The sequence below is a fragment of the Piliocolobus tephrosceles genome, chromosome 13 (assembly GCF_002776525.5).
Source record: "Piliocolobus tephrosceles isolate RC106 chromosome 13, ASM277652v3, whole genome shotgun sequence".
Lineage (NCBI taxonomy): Eukaryota > Metazoa > Chordata > Mammalia > Primates > Cercopithecidae > Piliocolobus > Piliocolobus tephrosceles.
The window spans coordinates 64,764,867-64,789,831 of record NC_045446.1 but is presented as its reverse complement, the minus strand read 5'-3'; the positions used below and the strand labels follow the sequence as shown (position 1 = coordinate 64,789,831).

General features: G+C 38.9%; 1 protein-coding gene across 2 annotated transcripts in view; it reads right to left on the bottom strand.

Moving 5' to 3' along the window:
• Positions 1-24,965, bottom strand: part of POLD3 (DNA polymerase delta 3, accessory subunit) — a 50,415-nt gene that overhangs the window by 14,806 nt on the left and 10,644 nt on the right. For both annotated transcript variants that reach the window (XM_023209400.2, XM_023209401.2), the window contains exons 3-8: positions 22,495-22,597; positions 15,498-15,537; positions 14,052-14,184; positions 8,215-8,482; positions 6,952-7,024; positions 2,627-2,792 (exon numbers count right to left, since the gene is read on the bottom strand). In XM_023209400.2, the coding sequence (XP_023065168.1) occupies positions 2,627-2,792; positions 6,952-7,024; positions 8,215-8,482; positions 14,052-14,184; positions 15,498-15,537; positions 22,495-22,597 (783 nt within the window). The remainder of the gene's footprint in view (positions 1-2,626; positions 2,793-6,951; positions 7,025-8,214; positions 8,483-14,051; positions 14,185-15,497; positions 15,538-22,494; positions 22,598-24,965) is intronic.

Sequence of the window (24,965 nt, the reverse complement as noted above, 5' to 3'; positions counted from 1 at the left end):
TAAAAACCCATTTTGAAAACAGAAAAATATAAATTACCAATCAGGAGTCAAACAGTGAAGAAACCTGTATTGAGTACAGGTTCTACAAACTCGAAGAATAAGGTTATATAATGAACAGGTTTATGCCAATAAACTCAGCAATTTAGATCAAACTTTGAGTTTTAAAAGCACAACTCAGTCAAAACTGATCCAAAAGAACTAGAGAATTTGAACAGCTCTAGTTAAATCAAATTCACAATAAAAACCTTTCCCACAAATAAAATCCAGCCCTGGATTCACTGGTAAATTTTATTAAACATTTGAAAAATATGTACGTATATATAAACTCCTTCAGAAAACAGAGGAAACTTCTCCCAACTGCGGTCATGGATCACTTAATGACAGGGACACATTTTGAGCAATGCATTGCTAGGTGATTTCACTGTGTGAATGCCGTAGAGTCTACTCACACAAACCTAGATGGTCTAGTCTACTGCTCCTAGGCTACAAACCTGTACATCATTGTTACTGTACTCAATACTGTAGGCAACTGTAACACAACGGTATTTGTGTATTTAAACATCTAAAAAGAGAAAAGATAGTAAAAATACTGTATAAAAAAGATTAAAAATGGTACACACGTATAGGGCACTTGGCATGAATGGGGCTTTCAGCACTGAAAGTTGCTCTGGCTGAGTCAGTGAGTGAGTTGTGAGTGAATGTGAAGGTCATAGGATGTTACCGTACACTACTGTAGACTTTATCAACACTGGATACTCAGGGAACACTAAATTTATTTTAAAATGTTTTTCTTTCTTCAATAATAAACAGCTTACTGTAACTTTATTTTCAATTTTATAATGTTTTGGCTCTTTTGTAATAACACAGCTTAAAACACAAAAATTTGTACAGCTGTACAAAAATATTTTCTTTATATCCCTATTCTATAGGCTTTTCTCTGTTTTAAAAATTTTGTATTTACTTTTTAAACTTTTTTTGTTGAAAGCTAAAACCCAAACACACGTTAGCCTCGGCCTACACAGGGTCAGGATCATTGTCTTCCACCTCCACATCTTGTCCCACTGGAAGGTCTTCTTCAGGGGCAGTAACACACATGAAGCTGTCATCTCTAATGATAACAATGCCTTCTTTTGGAATATCTCCTAACGACTGCCTGAGGCTATTTTACAGTCAACTTTTTTTATAAATAGAAAGACTACTGTCCTCTAAAATGACAAAAAGTATAGTGCAGTAATTATAGTAGCCCAGTCATTTTTATTATCAAGTATTATGTATACATAACTATTAACATATATGCTATACTTTCACATGACTGGCAGCACAGTAGGTATGTTTATACCAGCATCATCACAAACACGTGAGGAAAGTATTGTACTACTGTCATGACAGCTATGATGTCACTAGGCGATAGGAATTTTTCAGCTCCATTATAATCTTATGGGACCACTGTCATATATGTGGCGTATTGTTGACCCAAACATTGTTATGCAGTGCATGACTAATCTTATGAAGTTAGCACAATTTTGACACAGCAACTTGATAAAGACATTACCAGAAAAGAAAGTAACTGACCATAGCCCTCATAAACACAGACAACAAATGCTTAGTGTAATATTAACAAATTTAATCCAGCAATATATAAAAAGGGATAATACATCATAACTAAGTGGAGTCTATCCCAAGAACACAAGGTTGGCCTAATCACCACATTAATAAAAACACCATCCGAGCATCCAATAAATTCAAAAAAGCATCTGTCAAAATTCAATAACCACTCATGATAAAACTTCTTAGCAACCTTGGAACAGAAAACAACTTCCTCAATCCGGTTAAGGGTATCTATTAAAAATCTACATTTAACATCACATTTAGTAGTGACATATTGAATGCATTCCTGGCAATAAGCATCAACAGTGAGTGATGTACCCATGGTTGGGGACATTTTTATCCATACAAGTCATATGTTCCTAGGAGGTAAGGCCCACTGGACAGAGCTTTAACCCTCTAAAATTTCACCATTTTGTTGATGTTTTCAACGAGAGTAATCCCAATCTTGCCACAAAAGTTGTCTTTCTAGGCCTATCAGGGTTGACAGTGTCCTTTAGAATTTCTTTCAACAGACTAATTCTACCAACTATGAGGTAGTGTCTCCAATTCCTGGATCTAGTTTTAATAGCTTATGTGCTTTTTATTTTCTTTTCTAATTACATTTTACCACTTGAAAAATAAACTCATTGATACAAAAAGAAAACAAAGAACTTTTTCTCTTAAATTTGACTGGAAACAGTAACCCTTCATTTGGCAAATTGAAGTGAAACACACACACACACAATTAGACACACTTATGCCATGTCCACAAATTTGAAACAAAAACTAACAATCAATTTAGATCAATAAGGCCAAAAAAATGACTTTGGTCCTTAAATCATCCAAACTGGCTGATTCCACAGTTCTACTCCACTAGATAAGCTAGTGGGCTTCTCTTTCCATTTTGGTTGTATAGTTGTATCCCTAAGGCATTAAGTGGGATTTAGTACTTAACTGAAAACTGCCTGCTGTCAAGCCCAAAGAGACCTTTTCACCCCCAGTAGAGACTCTTCCCCAACAAGCAACAACATTTTCCTACCTTTTTTTTTCCTTCTGCAGCACCTTAACAGGCTCTGCTTTTTTGCTGGATTTTTTCAGGCCTGCAGGAGTTGCCAGCTTTGGTTCAGTGACAGATACTGTAGGCTGCTCCACTATTTCTTCTTCTTTCACTGCTTGTTCTGAGTCCAAATTGACTTTAAGTTTATCTATAAATAGAGTATAGCAGATGACATATGACCCCATCATGCAATATTAATACATCATTCTTTTGACAGTCTACCATGTGCCAGGTAATATGTTAGGAGCAGGAGCAAAAAGGAGCTCATGGACTATTTAGAAAACATTCCTCCTTTCCAACTACCACTCTAACTGTAACTTTTCATTTCTGCCTCCTGCTAATCCCTCATTGTATCACAGCCCCCAGGCTAAATGATAGTTAAAGCAAGGCTTAGAAAAAACACATACAACTTTATGAGGTATCATCCTTTTCATTTTCAGATGAGGAAAATCAATAATCAGAAGGATTACAAGATGTTTCCCAACAATACACAGTTTACAAATGGTGACAACGATTTGTAGCCAAGACCTTTACTTTCTATATATTCTATCTTTTAATGCCTGGATACCCTTAATATCTCACTACTACCTTAATGATAAAATTTAAAGACATTTTGGATTCAAGGAAGTTTGGTTCAAATCCCGCTTCACTCTGGGCAAGTTATTTTATCTAAAAGTCAGTCTTTTCTACACCTGGGATAATATTTACAAGATTATTATAAGGATTAAAAGAGATCAGTATTGGTTAAATGATTTATCCAAGGTAACACTGACAGAAAAGGTAAGAGTTGGGATTTGAACGGAAGTCAGTTTAACTCCTCAAAGTCCTTAACCCTTTCCCCACACCGAGCTGAAGAACGATTACTGTGCAACAGGGACAACTAAGAAATGCAAAAAGGCCTAGCCATCTGAGGAACTATAGAAGCATGTCATCTAGCCTTCACACTGTACCTAGTGATAGCTTTTCACAAGTAAAGTCACAAAATACTATTAGAAAGCTGTCAATAGCTGGAGGCGCTTCAATAAGTAGTTTTGGTTATATGTTGTTATAATAGCTTAATCCTTCTACAGTGTAGAAAAAAACTGGTATCATAGTCTTGGCTATTATGCATAGCTTAGTATAATAATTTATAAATAATGTGTATTATTTGAAGGTGTAGGTGATGGACCAAAGTGTAAAATGTATTTACACTTTTCTTTTTCCTGAAGACTTGAATGGAAAATGCGAACAGTGGAATCCACCTTTCCAATGATGGCATACTCTTGCATTTTCAACTGTTGTTCTCAAGTAGCTCCTCTCCTCTCCTCTCCTTCCTCTTTCTCTCTCTTTCTTTTCCCTTTTTTTTTTTTTTTTTTGAGACAGAGTCTCACTCTGTCACCCAGGCTGGAGTACAGTGCAGCGATCTTGGCTCACTGCAAGCTCCGTCTCATGGGTTCACGCCATCCTCCTGCCTCAGCCTCCCGAGTAGCTGAGACTACAGGTGCCCGCCACCACGCCCGGCTAATTTTTTGTATTTTCTTAGTAGAGATGGATTTTCACCGTGTTAACCAGGATGGTCTCGATCTCCTGACCTCATGATCTGCCCGCCTCAGCCTCCCAAAGTGCTGGGATTACAGGCATGAGCCACCACGCCTGGCCCCTACTTTCTGTCTCTATAGACTTGCCTATCCTGGATGTTTCATACAAATGAAATCATATATGATCTTTTCTATCTGGCTTATTTCACTTAATATTTCAAGGTTCATCCATGTATGTCACATATCAATCTGTACTTCATTACTTTTTATAGCTGAATAACATTTCATTGTCTGGATATACCACCTTTGTTTATCCATTCATCATGACAGACTTTTGGACTGTTTCAATTTTTGGCTATTATGAAGAATGCTGCTATGAACATCTATGTACAAGTTTTTGTGTGGACATACAGTTTTAATTCCCCTGAGTAGATATCTAGGAGAGGAACTGCTGCTCTATGTTTAACTTTTAGAAGTACTGCCACATCATTTTCCAAAGTGAGTACACATCATTTTACATTCCCCACAGCAGAGCACGAGGGTTCAATTTCTCCATATCCTTGCCAACACTTGTTACTGTACAGTATTAAGTTTACACGCTTCAAGTCCCCACAATGAACTCTCTTCATCCAATTCTCAAGCTTCATTTTCATTGTAATGATCTTGTCATGTGTCAAATACAATAAAAAAGTCCTAATTTTACGCTGAACATTCAGCCTTGAAGAAATGTCTGCTAAATAAATTAACTTTGTAAGCAATTCTTTTTTTTACATTAATATTTAATAGTATTTTATTTTATCCAGGTTTTCCCCCTCACTGAGTTACGTGCCATTATAACACCTTATTACTCCTACCTAGCAATTACAATCATCCACTATTTGAATGTTTTCTTTCTTTCCTTTTTTTTTTTTAAAGGAATGGGGTCTTGCTATATTTTTGGCTGGATTGGATTTGAATTCATGGGCTCAAGCAAATCTCCTGCCTCGGTCTCCCGAGTAGCTGGGATTATAGGCATGTACCACCATGCTTGGCTTTTTTCCCATATTTATTTCTCCATCTCTCTCAGTAGAGTATAAGGACTTGAGGCAGGGACCTTGTCTTTTTCTCTATTGTATCACCAGTGCATAACAATGCCAAGCATATAGCAGGTGCTTGATCTATTTGCTAACTAAACACATGACTTAAATAAGCACACTTCTGTATAGTTTGATTTTTTAAAACAATTCAAATCACATATTTTATGTATTTTAAAAATACGAATTTTAAAATTCACTGGGTTTTTAAGGTTACAAATGCATTAAAAAAAAAAAAGCAACCAACAAAAAGATGGGTCTCATCAAAGTTGCCAAGAAACCATGATCTGATTGGGTACAGTGTGGCCCATACCAGCTAGGCAGGTCAGTGACAGCATGATGCTTTAACACAGCAGTCCTCAACCTTTTTGGCACCAGGGACCAGTTTCATGGTAGACAATTTTTCCATAGGCAGGGGTGGTGGTGGGCAGCAGGGTAGGGGTGGTTTCAGGATGAAACTGTTCCACCTCAGATCATCAGGCATTAGATTCTCACAAGGAGCCCACAACCTAGATCCCTCACATGTGCAGTTCACAAAAGGGTTCGCAATCCTGTAAGAATCTAATGCCAGCACTGATCTGACAGGAGGTGGAGTTCAGGCATAATAATGCTTGCTCATTTGCTGCTCACCTCCTGTGCAAACCGGTCCCCAACAGGCCCCGGACTGCTACCCATCAGTGGCCTGTGGGTTGGGGACCTGTTTTAATAGAAGTAGGAAGCATTTCCTGTGCACCAACTGTGCCTGCAGTAATACAACAATGCTTCCCAGAAACCTTTAAGTATCACATTTTCCATTCACTTTTCTAGTTACCCATTCTGAGCTGCAAGAACACAAAAATGTTCTCTGACAGCTTTTATAGCAAACACAAAAACTGTCACGCTTACATAAGCAGAATATGAAAAAAAAATTTAGCCATCATGGAAAGGCAGACTTCTGACTAATTTTGCTTGCATAGGCATGTAACAAAATGCCTCCTTGAAAAATCTTTGTAAAACTGATGCTCCAAGAAAGTGTGCCATAATTATCCTGTGGCTCCTGAATTCTTCCTGGTATTCTACCACATACTCTCAGGGGATGTACACTTGATATGAGAAGTATGAAAATATGTGACTACTGGTTCTTTCCATATGGAAGAATTCTTACTTAAGTATCTTTTTAAAAACAAAGAAGATTTTTGCTTTCTCAAAAAAAGATTTTTAAATGTCCATTACGACTCAGGCCCTTCTAATTCACACTGGAAGTCTAATTCATTACTGTAAGTAATCTGCAAAAAATAACCGAAGAAAGGCAAAATATTTGCTTTTGTGGACCCTTGAGAGAGAGAAGAAACAAAGGTCACACCAGGCAAACTGACTCTAGCATCCATGTTACTAACCTCAACACTATACTGTGTAGCCAGGTAGCCTCCCTTTTATTTTAATCACTCATTTTCAAGGGCCCTATGAAGGAAATAGTTCATTATCTTTTCAAGGCGGGAAGTTAAACCAGGAATAATAAATTGCTCTCGAAGAGATCTCAACTGAGCCTAACTCACCTGTAAAGTACCAGCTGAGTTACTTTCATCAATATATTGGGCAGTACACTGTAAATTTATGTTAGGATGCAGGTAGTCTGCTGGATAGGCAAAAACTAAACAAAGTAACTTTCACTTCCAGTATAATATGTCATTACATTAACATTCATTCATTAGTCAAAGTAAGGTAAGAACATGCTTACTCATAGCAGCTTTTCCAAAAAAGTTGCTCATCATATTCCCTTTCCCTGGTGCCTTGTTGCCTGCTGAAGGTGCCTACAAGCACAGAAAACACATATGATTTTTTGCTAGCATTTAGGCTGTTCATGAAGTAGCAGTCTCAAACAATCTCTTCTATAGCACACTGTTGCGATAGTATAGTCTCTATATGATAGTTCCAAAATGCGGAGGCGTTAGATATAAGAACAAATCTAGAACAATAATCCACACCAGATAGTAACTGGTGTTAATCTCTAAAGCTTAGTTTCTTATAGATCTTATAAAATTAATTACCCATGGATATGTCTAAACTTTTCTTGAGCACATTTAAAAACTATTTAATTTGACAGAATTAAAAAAGATCAGAGGTAGTATGTACACAAAGCGGGAAAACCTAGAACATTACATTTTTAATCATCAGAAGTAGATCTGAATTCCTGGTTCCCACTATTTAGTAGCAATATGAGCTCCAGGCAAATTACTTAAGTCCAGGTTTCAGTTTTACCATATGCGAAAGGGAAATGGTTAATACCTCCCTCACAGAACTGATAAGAGGATCTGAACAAAGACCAAACTATTGGTACACAGCTGAAATTCAATAAACATTATTGTTTTCCTCCATCCTTCTTTCCCAAGACAGACACTTGAAAATGACAGTGATCTAAACTAAATACACTTGACACTTGAAAATGACAGTGATAATAATAATAGTAACAACAATAATTATACTTTTCTGGATTTTTAAAATAGTATTGGAATGATACTTTTCTTAAGTCAATGCCCTTAAGTTAGTTCAGATGACTGAACAATAAAAATCTAAGGGAAGCAAATAAAGCAAAAACAAAACAAAAATACCCACATAAAGTATAATAAGAATGGGAAATACACTAGGAAGGAAGGTATATATTGCAAAGCCCAGAACATAAGATGTTCCTCAGAATGACATATTGCAAATAAACATTTTTTTGAATGTTAACAATTCTAGAGGTGTTTTCACATGTTTTCATCTGGGTCTCACAACAATCTCGTGTGCAAAGGAAATCCAAGGCTTGGTAAGAATCATTATCAAAAGCAAAAGAACTCTTTCAGATAACAGTATCAAGTATTAAAGGGTTCAAACTAAAGTAGAAAAATCACAACTGAATATCAGAACCTTATATAAATAAACTACTACCACTGGGACCATTAATGCTTTTCTAGTTACCCACTCTGAGCTGTAATGAAGGGTATCTTCAAAGAAGACTTACATTTGTTACTTCCTTAGCCTCTATTTTAGCTTCCTTGTTGGTTTCTTGGGTTTTAGCAGCAGCTTTGGAGGCAAACATTCCCATAATTCCTTTGGGCTGCTGGGAAACCTGCTTGGATGCAGGTGGGCCATGACCATTGGTGGTCAGCTCATTGTTGGCTTGTGTCTCACTTGACATGTGAAGATGTGACTGCTCAAACTTTTTGGAAGATGAAGAGGATTCAGCAGGAGATCTAGGGACTGCAGCTGCACATTGTATAGCACTAAATCTAGGGACAGAAATGTTACATTCAGTTAATGTCAGCATATGCATTCTTGGATGGTTCAACAAAAAAAGAGAAAGAAAAAAAAACTAATGTCAGTATAAAACCTTATTTTCAAATTCTTGCTTCTTCCACACAATACTTAACTCTAATATTCTTTAAAATCGACTTTAGAAAAATGTTGTATGAAACTCTCTATTACATAAAGAAACAAATATTAGAGAGAAGTGAGTCACTTGTACTAGGTCATACATCTAGTTAGTAATAGACAGGGTTGGAATTAGGTGCCTTCTACCACCACTAATTGAATATTCTTGCTTTTTTTGAAAAAAGTATCCTAATTCAAAAGAGTAAGAATGCAACCAACAATAATAAAAGACGCAGTAATTTCATTATCCTTGGGAAATGAAATAGCCCTTGTTTTTAAAGACCTTCCTTTGATAGGGCTAGATTTGCAATAAATATTAACTGAATCAAAACTAAGCTTTAAATATTAACAAATTTCCTGGCAACTCTCTTGGCCACAGTAAATCATGCTGTACGGTTACAAGCGCTGGCTCACGCTTGTAATCCCAGCGTTTTGGGAACCTGAGGTGGGTGCATCGCTTAAGTCTAGGAATTTAAGACCAGCCTGGGCAACATGGTGAAACTTTGTCTCTACAAAAAACACAAAAATTAGTTGGGTGTGGTGGCACATGCCTATAGCCCTGATTACTCGGGAGGCCAAGGTAGGAGGATCACCTGAATTCAGGAAGTCCAGGTTGCACTGAGCTATAAGTTCATCACTCAACTCCAGCCTAGGGAACAGAGTGAGATGCTGTCTCAAAATAAATAAACAAATCATGCTTCAAAACAAGAAAAAGGCTGGGTGTGGTGGCTCACGCCTGTAATCCCAACATTTTGGGAGGCCGAGGCAGGTGGATCATGAGGTCAGGAGTTCAAGACCAGCCTGGCACATGGTGAAACCTTGTCTCTACCGAAAATACAAAAGTTAGCTGGGCGTGGTGGCACGTGCCTGTAATCCCAGCTACTCAGGAAGCTGAGGCAGGAGAATTGCTTGAACCCGGGAGGCAGAGGTTACAGTGAGCCAAGATCACACCACTGCACTCTAGCCTGGGTGACAGAGTGAGACTCTGTCTCAAAACAAAAAACAAAAAAAAGAGAAATAGGAGAAGCTGGGAGCAAAGCCACTGGCTCCTATAACCTATAGTCCTTTACAGCCATTTGTTAATAATTTCTAATAATACTAACGGCACCAGACAAGTAAGTACGCCCAAGGCCAAGAGAAGAAAATTGGTGGAACAGCTTGCGTGGCATATTGAAGGGAACATACATCTCTTCTCTAATCGTTATAGAAGTGCTGTTTCACACAAATCCATAACGTAACATTCCACATTGTGAATGGGTAATTGATTTAGCCTTCTCACAGGATTATTTTCTTTGTTAGAAAAAGCAAAGTTCCCCAGCTTTTTCTAACAAAGAAAAATATTTTATTTTTCCCAGTCTTGCTTATTGAGCATACGTAAGACCTCCTTGAAGTCTTATTTATCTTTTTTATTTCAGGCACGCAGCTCAAGACCTGGCACAGAAAAGTGCTAGAAACAACATGTTGAAAGAATGACTAAGTGAATGAAAGTGAGGCTTCTGGTTTCTCTCCCTTCTTTAGTGTATTCCCTTCAACTTGGGGTGGGAGATTTCTAAACTATGTGGTGATAGCAATTATCTTAAAGATCAACCAGGTACAACTTCAAGATTAACTGCTAGAATACCTGGTCTAATGAAAAAAAAAAAAAAAAGAAAATCCCTGATACATCATTTCATCTCAGAAGTAACTTTAAACTGGGCAGCCCCAAAGCTAGAGTCAAATCTCCAAAAATCTTCCACTGATTTATTATGGTCTTCATCAGAAAACTCTGTATTTACACACATCTTTTGTGCATCAGAGTTAAGAACAGATGGAAATCATTTGCTTTCACCCACTGCTCTTCCTCTCTGGCCTTGCAGTACTTCCATATACAAGGAAAAGGGTAATGTTTTATTTCACTGTCAACGTCTGAAGTTGGTATTGAAACAACTCTTTCTCCTTCTGGTCTGAATTCCACACCTTAGGGTCAGGACCAGGAACTGGCAATGAGGAAGAGACCAAGTTAGGCTGAGAGTATGTCTGATGACAAGAGATCTCTGGTCAATCCTAAATTTCAACTTTCTTCATGTCACGGCACTTAAAACACACGAAATCATGAGTTAGATCTCAGTTGGCCCATAATTCTCAGGACCAAATACAAACTCATTTGTTGGAGATAAATTCACTTTTCTACTGAGGATACTTTAAGTAATTAGGTAAAGTTTCACTGAAGTGCTTCCTATTACCACATTTCTACTTGCCATGTTTATTTTAGTGGGCCTTGGCAGATTTCATTTTGAATTTTTGTATCACTTTTATTCTTGTTTGCTTACTTGCTAGATACAACAGAGGAACTGATTTTTAGAGCCTGGAATACCCAACTAGATTTAAAAATTTTTTGAAATCTAGTAATATATTTCAAATAAACTTATCAGGGTGTTAATATTTTCTTGAAATCCTTCCCTAAAAGACAAGAGGCTTGTAAATTATTACTCTTTGGCTATATATTTGTTTATTTAATAAATATTTGTATGCCTATTATGCTCAAGGTTTTGAGCTAAAGAAAAAAAAGAACTAATGTCTATCACTAATTCACTCAATAACTACTTATTAGTGTGCCAGGCACTATTTTGGGTATATAGTTAACAACTGAGACACGATCCCTATTCTCATGGAACTTACAGAAACTATGGCAATTCTGTCTCTCTCTCTCCCTGAGGACCCATCTTTATCAGTCATCCTACCTCCTCAGGATTTTCAGCCTTTTCTTCTCTATAGCACCCTCCTAACAATCCAAGTTCAAGTCATTCTCAACTTTAGAAATGTATATATCCTTCCCGTCTCAATCCCTCCTTAGCTACCACCCTCTTTTCTGCTTTGCAGTCAAATCTCCTGGAAAGAGCTGTCTATATTTGCTGTCTCACTTCCTGTGTTCCCATTTACTTAGCTCACCAGAATCTGGTCACTCCACTGAAAATGCTCTTACCAAGGCTATCACTAAATTCCGTGGATAATTTTCACTTTCTAACTTACTTGGCTTCTCAGCAACGTTTAACATTGTTGCCTGGTTCCTCCTACTTGAATCTCTTTCCTTAGGGGCTGAAACCCCATATACTCTTATCTCTGATGGCTCCCTCTTGAGCCTCCCTTTTCCCGTTCTTCCCTTGAAAAGCAGCTATCATTAAATAGTGCTTACTATGTGCCAAGTGCTATTCTAAGTGCTTAACATGTAATAGTCCATTTAATCCTCTACAACCCTATTTGGCTGGTACTATTATCAGCTTTACCGACAAGAAAATTGAGGCACCGAGAAGTTAAAAAATTTGCCCAAGGTCACACAGCTAGTAATTTGGCCAAGAGTTTTACTTTCTGCCCTTCTTTCATTCTATACATTCTCTCTGCATAACTATCTACTACTATGGCCCAGTTACTATTCTTTCTGATTCCAAAAATCTCTCTTTAACCCAGATTTCTCTCCTTAGCTCTAGATTCACCTATCTTTTGCGATGGACATCCTCACTTGGATTTCTCACAGGCTTCTCAAACTCAACATCTCTAAAACCCAATTTGTCATTTTTCTCTCTCTCCTAAAGCCTGCTCCTCCTGTTATATTCCCCTTCTTAGTACTCAGCTGCCCCAGCCAGAAGCATGCGTATCAAACTTTTAATACCAAGAAAGGCTGTCTTCCCCCATCCCCTACCCCCACACACCTTGTCCCTGACCACTACCATACATTGAGGTTGTTTTTTATTTTTATTTTTTTTGAGACGGAGTCTCGCTCTGTCGCCCAGGCTGGAGTGCAGTGGAGCGATCTCGGCTCACTGCAAGCTCCGCCTCCCAGGTTCATGCCATTCTCCTGCCTCAGCCTCCCAGGTAGCTGGGACTACAGGTGCCTGCCACCACGCCCGGCTAATTTTTTGTATTTTTAGAAGAGATAGGGTTTCACCATGTTAGCCAGGATGGTCTCGATCTGACCTCGTGATCCACCAGCCTCGGCCTCCCAAAGTGCTGGGATTACAGGCATTAGCCACCGCGCCCAGCCACGTCAAGGTTTTTTGATGGTCATGACTCATTAACCTTCACACCTCTCCATCCCCAACAGCACAACTTTACATCAGAAAACTGTCGCATCCACCTGGATCACTGCCACATTTCTCCTCCCTGATGGCCTTGCCTCCAGATTATTCTCTTCTGATCTATCTTCAATACTGCAGCCAGAGCAATCTTTCTAAAATGCAATTTTGATAATTTCACACTATCTACTTAAATATTTTCAGTGGCTCCCCAGTGCTCTCAGAATAGAGTCTAAACTTTTATCCTACTAGTCAAAGCATAATGTAATTCCTGCTTGGCCTCTTTAGTCTTCGATCTAATCATTTCCTACCTTTCACTCTAAGTTGCAGCCACAGAAAATGATCGTGGTTCTGCACAAGCATGTTTTCTCTCTTAGCTCTGTCCTTAGTCTCTCATTTCTCCTTTACTTGGCTATTTCTACTGGGCCTTCAGGCCTCAAGTGAGATGTCATAACCTTCAGTGTCATAAGTCATAACTGTCTTGTCCCCTGACTCTATCCACCCAAAAGTGGGAGATAAGTGCTCCTGCCAACATCTTCCCCCAATGTTCCTCCTATTACAGCACTCTTACACTGTATCATAACTCCTGTCTCCCATCAGTTACATGAAAAGGTATGCGGGCACATTCACTCTATACTGTATGGTATGTCATAGGTATCATGAGATATTTGCTGAATGAATTCAAATGATTTTGCTCAGTACTTGTCACAGCAGTAGGTGTTCAATATATATCTGGGGAACTGATCTGAATTCTCAATACAACCCCACGAAGTAGACATTATTACATCAAATTTAAAGGCAAAGAAACCAAAGCTCAAAGAGTTTAAGTAATTCGTCCAATGCCACCGGGCTACTAAGCAGCAAAGCCACAACTCAAGCCTGTGACCACCAATTTCCAAAATGTACATGCATTATAGCCCATTATCTCCTTGTGCTGTTAAGGATACAAAAGATTTTAAAAACCTGATCCTGGTATGGAAGCTCAAGAAAAAGTTGCTTTTGGATAAAAAGTAGAGGGGTATCAAATTAGGAATTATTTTTTTAAGGACAACATTTGAACTAGTTGAAGGATGGGTAGGATTTAGACAAGCAGAGACTGGGTAAGGGAGTTAGAAAGGGCACGACAAACATTTCTGGTGGCAGTGACAGGATAAATACATGAGAAATAGATTTATGGGGAGTCCACTGAGGTTTTCAATATGGGTTGTGGCTGCTATTTTTCACCTTATGATGTACTAATAAAACCAGGCATGTGTCTTATTGCAAGATAAATGGGGTTTTACTAGACTTGGCATTCACTCTTAAGAGGCAGCCACTGTGTAAACATCTTACAAAATCAATTCGTAAAGAAGCCCACAAGGAACATTAAGAAGCTTACTTGCTGCAGTTCTGCAAGTTGCTTTTAAGGATGTCATAGTCAGTATTGAACAGAGGCCCACTGTCCTTTAGCATGGCTTTCTGGATGCTGTACACATGGATGCTGGCAGTCACAGCTAGCTTGGACTTCACTGCTACAAGTCAACAGGAAAAGCAGTCTGTTAATACACAAACTTCATAGCATAGGGGACTTTAACAAGAAACCCTTCTGCATTAAAGCATTTGTAATCTGCGGTGGTCCAAAAAACTCTAAAAGGCCACATATACAGTAAAACATCAACCCTTCTGTCTGCAATGGGGACATTATGACAAGGTAGGTGGTGGTGAGTCATTTCTAAGTAGAGCACCTGTGAGGGTATCAGTCATGCAGTGGACACTCAGTAAATATTAATGATTGATGATGACTACGATGATCTTTTTCTTTCGGTCAGAAAAGAGCCTTACACTATAGCATATAATTAAAGAGGACTAAGTAATTTCTATCTGAGAATATCATTTATATATTTCAATTTTAGTTTAGAGAAAGCAACTCTATAATAAAAACACTACAAACTAGATAAGCCTACGGAGGAGAAACACAAAAGAACACCACAAGAACAAATGTTAGGTTCCGTGAAGGAAAGGATTGCAGCTAACTTGTTCCATGTCCCCAGTTCCTAGTATAGAGCTTGGTACATAGTAGACAATCATTACCTATCTATACAATAAAGAAATTTTGCTTTGCTTACCACTGTGGGAATTCAGAAAGTAAAAAGTAGACAAATCCACCACTCTGAATACTTCAGAGTTAAATTTGGTAAAATACCCCCATCCTACCCTCACAGGCAGGAGCTCTTTCTTTTTAAAATACACATATTTTTTGTGTCCCTGACATGGCTGCCCTCCACCCTCCTCAGTCCCAATCTGTGAAATGGGGCCTGCAGGCCAAGGAGCCTTTATATACAAAGTACAACAGTACAGGTTTTGTCTTGAGATATAGGTCCAAGATCAGGAGGACCCTGACTGTTATTAAATTCCTTTGAATTGGGTTTTTAAACAATCGAATGGTAGCACTAATAGTCTTGAAAGAGTGAGACAAATTTAATTTAGAAGTCTTTCTGACTTCCAGAAAAGCATTCTTTAACTTGCTTCCTAAAAAAACTGCCACTGTCTTTTTACAGTTGATGAGGTAGCTCATATGGTATTCATAACAGTTTCTGCATGTGTCACGAGTTTTGAAATTCTGTGATAAAAGTGCTTTATAAATGTCAGCAGCTATTGGCCCTAAAAATGGGAAGTTAGGCAGATGTAGTATCATATTTTAACATGCTTCAAAAACTACTAATAAAATGACTATTGGGCTATTCAGTTAAATAGCTAAATATATGCAGATGTTAGAGGCAGATTTTTTATTGCACCTACATTGATGCCATAAGAGGAAAACTTGCTAAGTCACTAAAACACTTACCTTCCAATTTATCTTCTCTCACTACTGCAACCTTGTGGCACTGTAAGAAAACAACACTTTATTAGTGCTTCATTTAAGAATCTGCAATTTTAGTTTCCTTGGCCCAATAATTCAATTGTGCTTGGATGTGAAATTAGGAAAACACCAGGCACTCCTTAAAATACATGTTATAATTTAATAAAGTCAGACTCACTTTTAATTTGCTTACTTTCAGGAGAAACATAATTTGCTTATCTTAAAACTTCTCAATAAAGTTAAGAAAAGTGATCTAGTACAGGTTTCAGTACTACAATTAAAAAAATAAAGCATCTCAAATCACTGTGAGCAAAGGCTTTTTAGTGAGTGATTTAATAAGAATTACTGTATAATCACATGGAGCCACATAAAAATTGGATCTGTTCCTCATACCATATACCAAAATAAATTCTAAATGGATCAGAGATTTAAATGTAAAAAATGAGGCCGGGTGCGGTGGCTCATGTCTGTAATCCCAGCACTTTGGGAGGCTGAAGTGGGTGGATCACCTGAGGTCAGGAGTTTAAGACCACCCTGGCCAACATAGTGAGACCCTGTCTCTATTAAAAATACAAAAATTAGCTTGGTGTGGTGGCAGGCGCCTGTAATCCCAGCTACTCAGGAGGGTGAGGCAGAAGAATCACTTGAACCTGGGAGGCGGAGGTTGCAGTGAGCTGAGATTGTGCCACTGCACTCCAGCCTAGGCAACAAGAGTGACACTTGCTCTCAAAAAAAAAAGAACACATACATGCACATGAAAACATGTGTGAATTCTATAACCGGCTATACCCTAAGAAAGAGGCAACATTTCCTAAGTATAATTTGAAATCCAGAAATAACTGAAATAATCTATTAAAAAAAAAAAAAACTTTTAAATGAAAAAAAAACTTAAAGTACAAAAACAAACAATAAAGTGGAAAAAAAACTGCAACTTACATCACAAAGGGTTAATACACAACTTCTAAAAATAAAGAAAAGAAAACAAAGACTAACAACCCTTTAAAAAATGGGCAAGAGAGGCCAGACGCAGTGGCTCATGCTTGTAATCCCAGTACTTTGGGAGGCTGAGGCAGGCAGATCATGAGGTCAAGAGATGGAGATCTTCCTGGCCAATATGGTGAAACCCCATTTCTACTAAAAATACAAAAATTAGCTAGGTGTGGTGGTGCGTGCCTGTAGTCCCAGCTACTCGGCAGGCTGAGGCAGGAAAGTCGCTTGAATCTGGGAGGTGGAGGTTCCAGTGAGCTGAGATTGTGCCACTACACTCCAGCCTGGTGATAGAGTAAGACTCCGTTTCAAAAAAGGAAAAAAAAAATGGGCAAGTGGTAGGAACAGACAGTTCACAGAAAAAGAAATATAAATATCCCTAAAACATATGATAACATATGCTGTACGGAAACAGGCACTTTCACATATGATAACATATGCTGTACGGAAACAGGCACTTTCATACATTGTTGGTGGGAACAAGAAACAGAGTGATATTTTGCAATATCCAACAAAAGTACACATGCACTCACCCTTTGACCGAGCAATCCTACTCTAGGAATGTAACCCTAAAACACACTAGCAAAAATATACAAAACACATATACACTAAGCTATTCACTACAGCACTATTAATATCCGTAATAGCCAAAGATCGTAAATAACAACTACCAATAAAGGATTGCTGAATAAGCTAAGGTATATCTATCAATGTGGCACTATGTGGCTATAATAATGAGGAATATTTCTGTAACTGCTGTGGAGCGATGCTCTGAATCTACTGTTATGTAAAAAAAAACCAGAGTGCAAAATAGGTAGCACGTATGAAAACATTTATCTAAGAAAGAGAGGCAAAATTAATATATATTTTCTTATATTAAAAATATATGCAACAGGCCAGGCGCAATGGCTCAAGCCTGTAATCCCAGCACTTTGGGAGTTCGAGGTGGGTGGATCTCGAGGTCAGGAGTTAAAGATCAGCCTGGCCAAGATGGCGAAGCCCCATCTCTACTAAAATACAAAAAAATATTAGCCGAGCATGGTGGTGGGTGCCTGTAATCCCCAGCTACTTGGAAGACTGAGGAGGAGAATTGCTTAAACCCGGGAGGCGGAGGGTGCAGTGAGGCGAGATCGCGCCACTGCACTCCAACGCCTGGGCGACAGAGCAAAATTCCATCTGAAAAAAAAAAAAAAAAAGAAGGAGAGGGCAAACCCAACGTAACAGTTACCTGTAAGGGAAAGGAGGGAACCTATGAATTGAAAGCAAAACAGAAAAAAAAAATACTGAATTTAACTAGATATTGAATTGGTGGCTTCAGTAGAGTGAGGAATTATTTCAAGTGATTCTAAAATACAGGATGACTGTGCATCCTTAGCAGGACATATCCTACAGACAAAGAACTGCAAAGAAATCTTATTTTCAGTAACCAAATTGTTGGTAATAATACTGGTTTTGCTTTTTGAAACCTTGTATATTTGTGTAAAGCAAATAGATATTTTTGTTAATGTTCAGAACCACCAAAATTCACAACATAAAAAAAAAGAGCAATCTAAACATCAAATAAGTATTTTAAAAAGTGTAACCGTAAGTTTGAGCTGGGATTATTAATGTTCCCATAATGTGTTTTCTCTTAAAACAGGCAGTCCTAAAAATGTCATTTTCACTGGTTTATTCAAGGGAACAAAAAAGTCATCTTCTGTAAAACTGCACACTAAAAATTACAGAGATTATAAAAAGTACAGACCATTAGGAATGAATCACTCAAAACCTATGCAGCTTTGCAGTAAAGAGCCCTAAAAACAGTAATTCGCACCTCATGAGAAGATCTGAATAGACCAGACAGGTCAGTGTGGCTATATACTGCGTCAGGGGATACTGAAAGTACGTAAAAACAACAGAATGGAAATGCCAGCTGGTGCTAAAACAATGCAGACCAGAGTAGAGCTCTGATTCAATGGGTTCCTATTAAAGTGGACATGGGAGTTAGGGAGCATCCACAAACCCAGAGCCTAGGAGGGGGTAAGCCCCCTGTTCTTAGCAGAACAGGGAAAACATGGCTAGCTGATGAGAGAAAATTCTTCATAGAAAAATTACAGCTAAAACAACAGAAAGGCCAGGTGTCGTGGTTCATGGCTGTAAATCCCAGCACTTAGGGAGGCAGAAGCATGAGGATCATTTGAGCCCAGAAGTTTAAGACCAGTCGGCCAGGTGCAGTGGCTCACACCTATAATCGCAACACTTTGGGAGGCCGAGGCGGGTGGATCATGAGGTCAGGAGATCGAGACCATCCTGGCTAACACAGTGAAACCCCATTTCTATTAAAATACAAAAAAATTAGCCGGGCGTGGTGGCGGGCACCTGTAGTCCCAGCTACTCAGGAGCCTGAGGCAGGAGAATGGCGTGAACCCAGGAGGCAGAGCTTGCAGTGAGCCGAGATCATGCCACTGCACTCCAGTCTGGGCGACAGAGCAAGACTCCATCTCAAAAACAACAACAACAAAAAAAACCAGCCTGGGCAACATAGTGAGACCTCGTCTCTAACAAAAATAAAAATAAAAAATTAGCCAGGCATGGTGGTACATGTCTGCAGTCCTAGCTACTCAGGAGGCTGAGGCAAGGGGATCACTTGGGCCCAGAAGTTCAAGGCAAAACATCACCATTTTGTAACCTTTAGTGAATTAATGATTTAGGCAATGATTAAAACTAATCTCAGCTAAAATCATTAGATGAAAAGCTAATAGGGAACCCATAAAGCATAGATCAGGTTGACACTTCTTCATATTACAAAAAGAACCAGCCAAACATTTCCTTGAAATTTTTAAATAATCCTATGGAAGAATCTCTGGAATGAGATTTGAAGGAAGCTTTCACGTTCTATGTATTTTTAAACATTTTTTATAATAATCATTGGAAAAATAAAAATTATTTACATTTAAAAAAATCCAGGTCAGGCACAGTGGCTCACTTCTGTAATCCTAGCACTCTGAAAGGCCGAGAAGGGCAGATGACTTGAGCTTAGAAGTTCGAGACCAGCCTGGGCAACATGACAAAACCCCATCCCTACAAAAAATACAAAAATTAGCTGGGCATGGTGGCGAGCACCTGTAATCCCAGCTACTTGGGGGGTTGAGGCAGGAAGATGGCTTAAACCCAGGAGATTGAGGCTACAGTGAACCGAGATTCTGCCACTACACTATAGCCTGGGTGACAAAGTGAGACCCTGTCTCAAAAAAATAAATAAAAATAAAAATGATTAAAAATTCCATACAAAGCCATGTAATGTCTTTTTTTCTTTCTAGAAGCACTAAAAACTTAAAAAGGAAATTATTAATAGAAGAATTAAAAGAACAAAACCTGACATAATGCTTAAGAATTTGCCTTTCCTTAGGATTCCCTTTAAGGGAAAAAAAGCATAGGTAAGCATCCACATTTGGTCAGTTAATTCCACAGGGCTCCACAGAGCTTCCCAGTGAGGCTATTGGGAGGGCAAGTCCAGGGCTCCAAAATCCTCACAACCACTTCAACCACACTCTTAATAAATTTTACATATAGAACTCTGATTAAGATTTTGTTTGAAAAAGCATTCTCCTGCTAAAAAAAGATAGGCAGAATTTAAATGCCATCTTATACTTAGAAACAGAAAACCTTTTTATAAGCAAGCCATGGCTTAGAAGTTTTTAACTGATTACAGGTTATACATCATTTTGAAAAATGGTCTCAGAAATATGCACTGAGGAACACAATTTGAACACTTTCAGTGTCATCCAAGAAAACTCTGGACTCTGAAGACCAACCATGAAGACTGTCCAAGAATCCTAAATTAAGAGCCCCTGTTATAATGGGTCAGTTTGAGTAAAAATCTATATTATCTTAAAACATAAATTATTAACTTAAAACATGGATCCTATTCCAGAAGATCCATGAACTCAAAATTTTATGAATGTCAACATATGCATTTTTCTTTCAGATTCTCAGTGACCAAAAAAAGAATAAAAATCACTGCTTTAAAGAAATATAAAGATTCCCAAGTAGAGGCTTGAATATGACTAGATTGAGGGTTCTGACATAACTAAAGAAAGAGACAGAAGGTTAGTTGACCTCGTAAACAGAAGAAAATATGACAATCAGCTATAATCTTTGACAGTATCCATTCAAGAGCTCTAGAGTGGCAGAACTCTGGAGGCAGGTTTATCTCTGAAAGTAAATGAGTCACGTCTGTTTAATTTTGCCTCAGAGATATAAATGACATCTTATTTTACACTTGCAAATATCTTGGTTATCATTTGGCTTGCCAAATAGCTTTCAAACAAGAAAAGAATATGTTGGCTAGAGAGTATTCAGGATCTGATCCTTCTAGCAGTTTTGTTACTCCTTGTAAATTACTAAACTGACATTCCAGTTTTATTTTATATCACCCAAGCTGGAGTACAGTGGTGCAATCACAGCTCACTGCAGTCTTGACCTTATGGGCTCAAGTGATCCTTCCCACTTCAGCCTCCTGAGCAGCCAGGACTACAGGCGCATGCCACCATGCCCGGCTAGTTTTTGTATTTTTTGTAGAGATGGGGTTTCACTAGGTTGCCCAGGCTGGTCTCGAACTCCTGGGCTCAAGTGATTCTCCCAACCCAGCTTCCCAAAGGGCTGGGATTACAGGAGCGAGGCACTGTATCCAGCCTGACATTTCAGTTTTAAATCTCACATGCTTGAGACTCAATTGCTAAAAAACAAATCCAGTCAATATTTTGACACATCAGGGCTCTGAACTTATGATTCTGAGGGAAAATCAAAGGAAAGAGGAAAACGTAGTGGATCTTTGAGAAGGGGCCACCTGACCTTTGGGCAAAGTCCCATGGGGCTTTTTATGCCCAAAAGAACCTTCAGACAGGAAGTCTGAGGAAGTGAGAACAGAGGAGGTATGTCTTACTTTTGGGAGGACGCCAGAGAGGGGGAATTATTAAAGTTCCCAAGGCCCAGTTTGGTGCAGGAGAGGGAACAAGACATCTTAGCAGAGCTTCTGGTATCCACCAAGGCATGGGAGTAACAGAATGATCCCTGTGCCCCTGAGAGGGACATGAAAATAGCTAAGAAAAAAATCAAGCAGATCTGAGAAAGCTTTACAGTTAGGATGATGAAATCCAGCAGTCACCTGCGTTGCCAGATGACCAGATACCAGGTGGGACTACAAAAAGAAGAGGAAGGAAAATAAAATGTTCCCAGCCTATGCACTGCATTAGCCATGCTCCTGCCAAAAACCCTTACCCTTCAGGCACTTAGACGTAAGCCTACCCAAATGAATGTTCAAAATTAAAATGAAGTTCAGTTAAAGAAATTACAATTTTTGGCCGGGCGCGGTGGCTCAAGCCTGTAACCCCAGCACTTTGGGAGGCCGAGACGGGCGGATCACGAGGTCAGGAGATCGAGACCATCCTGGCTAACACGGTGAAACCCCGTCTCTACTAAAAAAATACAAAAAACTAGCCGGGTGAGGTGGCGGGCGCCTGTAGTCCCAGCTACTTGGGAGGCTGAGGCAGGAGAATGGCGTAAACCCGGGAGGCGGAGCTTGCAGTGAGCTGAGATCCGGCCACTGCACTCCAGCCTGGGCGAAAGAGCGAGACTCCGTCTCAAAAAAAAAAAAAAAAAAATACAATTTTTGAACACTTGTATTTGTGATTCGAAATTTGAACAGGTGGAAAATTAAGCACCATTATTCCCCATATACCTTCAAGAGGGAAAAAGAGATATAGGGAATAACAGAAGCAGTCTCCTAACATCTTATTGCATAATAATGATATGCATCTGCATCACAGCCAAGATATTACCCCAACTTCTCAGTTTTAGATTTAGTCTAAAAACCCAAAATAATCATCACCATCAAACAGCTCTTTAAAACTACTATAACACAGAATCTTGGTTATTTTCTCTCCCCTAAACTATGTTGTAACACTCTTCATAACACAAACATATTTAAGCTCATTACAAGGCTCTGAGAACTTACGGAATGTCCATTCTGAATGAGACTGCCAGACACCAAATAGGTAACATGCAGTTGGGCTCCTGAATTTTCTTTTCGTTTCCTTTCAACATAATCATACAGCATCCTATTCCAAAGAAAAGAAGCCACAAGTAAGTCATCAGTAAGAGTTCTTACATGATCAACTCTTAATTAATGACTTAAAAGATACATGAAATCTAGTAGTCCGTCAAATTTTCTGAACAGTAGCATTTTTGCTTGGCCTATGGTCAGTTAAAAAAAAGGATGGACTTTAGACAGGACATGGGGAGTAGAGTCCACTTGTATGGAGCTGGCACAGTGATCAGTATATTAACTGAAATAAGATTAATAATAGACCAAGAGGGACTGAACCTGCATTAAAACAGTGGCAATGATACATAATAAATAGAACACTCAATCAAGAAGTAGTTTGGTAACTGTCTAAGCTCTGGATAAGATAATTAATTTGTCTAGGCCTCTTAATATCCCAAGGTGTAAACAGGAAGGTTATATTAGATTAGTGATTCTTTTAACCTGGGATTCAGATGGCCATCTATAACCCTCCAACCCTAAAGTTTCAGCAAATGTTTATGTGCTTTTTTGGGAGGAGATGTGTGAGGGTTCTCAATGGATTCTGAAGAGTGAATTACTCCAAAACATTAAGAACTACTAAGTATATGATCACAAATGTCCAGCTCTGAAATTCCAATTTTAAGATTACTCAGATTTAATGCCGATTCAGAATTGCAGAATGTAACAGCTTACTCACATTGCCCAGTATTCAGAATAATTCATTAACCTGAGATAGCCAAATACTAAATGCAGAAATAATGCTTTTAGTAAAATCTCTAAATTCATTTTTACCCTATGATCCAGCAAGTATCAGAAGTTGGCTCCCTTCAATAATCTAGTTTAAAAACAACAAAGAGACATAACATGTCTTTTATTTCGAGAAACATTTACAGTCTCTCTGTAATATACTTCTGCCAAGCACAGCTACAAATTAAAAAATCCCCAGAGAAACTCAACCTACATTGCTGTTTGCTCTCTTCTTGAAGAGCTTGCTCTCTCAGCTTCCATAAAACCATGACCCACTGAGTCTCCTGCTACCCCTCTCACTGCTTCTGCTTCACTTTCTGAAGAGACTTCTCTACCTCCTCCCTTTCCTTAACTGTTGGTGTTCTGCCTTCAGCTATCTTTTCACTCTATGTATTAGAGTGACTGATCATTGCTGTCTGCCTGGGTCTGAGGGGTTTCTTGGGATGTGGAACTTGCAGTGACAAAACCGACCATCCTGGGCAAACCCAGGGTGGCTGGTCACCCTACTACATATTTTCCTCGGTTTATTTCATCCATCCCTGACTATAACATCATCTGCTCAAACCACCCAAGCCAGAAATCTGGGAGTCATTATCCTTCACTTCTTCCTATCCAGTGAGTTGCCAAGTCTCATCAGCTCTCCTTCCCAAGTAATTCTTGACTCCGTGCCCTCCAAATCTCTTGACTAGACTATTTCAATTCCAAGTATCAATTCCTCTTCTCCTCTCCACTTCACCTTCATTATCCATGATGCTGCCAAAGTGAAGTTTAAAAAATGCAAATCAAGTCATTCAGTCAACAAAACTTTACCGAGTGATTACTTTATGTTCTATGCCTTAGTGACAGAATAGTGAATAAAGCAAGTCTGCTCTTAGAGCTTACATTCTAGAAATGAGACACACAATAAACATATATAATCTCAGATGACAGTAAGTTTATGGAAACAAAATTAAGTAAGGTAAGGAGGACAGAGGGTGCCTGAGAAGTTTTGCTATTTTATATAAGGTGATTAGGGAAGGCCTCATTAGCAGAGCCCTGCACAGAGGGAGGGAGCCAGCAAGGTGGATATCTTGGGAAACAATGTTCTAGGCAGACAGTCCAACAAATGCCAAGGTTCTGACGCAGGAAGGTCGGCAAGATCCAAGGAACAGAAAGGAGGCCAGTGTGCTGCAGTGAAATAAGGACAGTAGTAGGCAAGAGAGGGCAGAGTGCCAGGCACATAGGACTTTGTGGCTACCACAGGACTTTAAGAAGCCATTAGAAAGTTGAGAGCAGAGGTAACATGATCTCACCTTTTGGAAGGATCTGAGGTTATGTGGACGATATACTGTAGGGGAGCAAGGGAGGAAGCAAGGAGACCAGTTAGGAGGCTATTGCAATAACCCAGCCTAGAGATGATTGGTGGCTCAGTTTGGGGCAGTAGCAGTGCAGGTAGTAATTAGTGGATGAATTCTGGGTATATTTTAAAGTGAGAAACAAGAAGATTTGCTAATATACCGTGGTGAGGTGTAAGAGAAAGAAGAGTCAAAAATGACTGCACTAGGCAACCCAAAGAAGCAAGCTGCAATTCACCGAGATGGGGGAAAAGCAGGAAAAGCAGGTGTTGAGGGGAGAAGTCAGGAGTTAGGTTTTGGGGCATATTAAATTTGCAATGC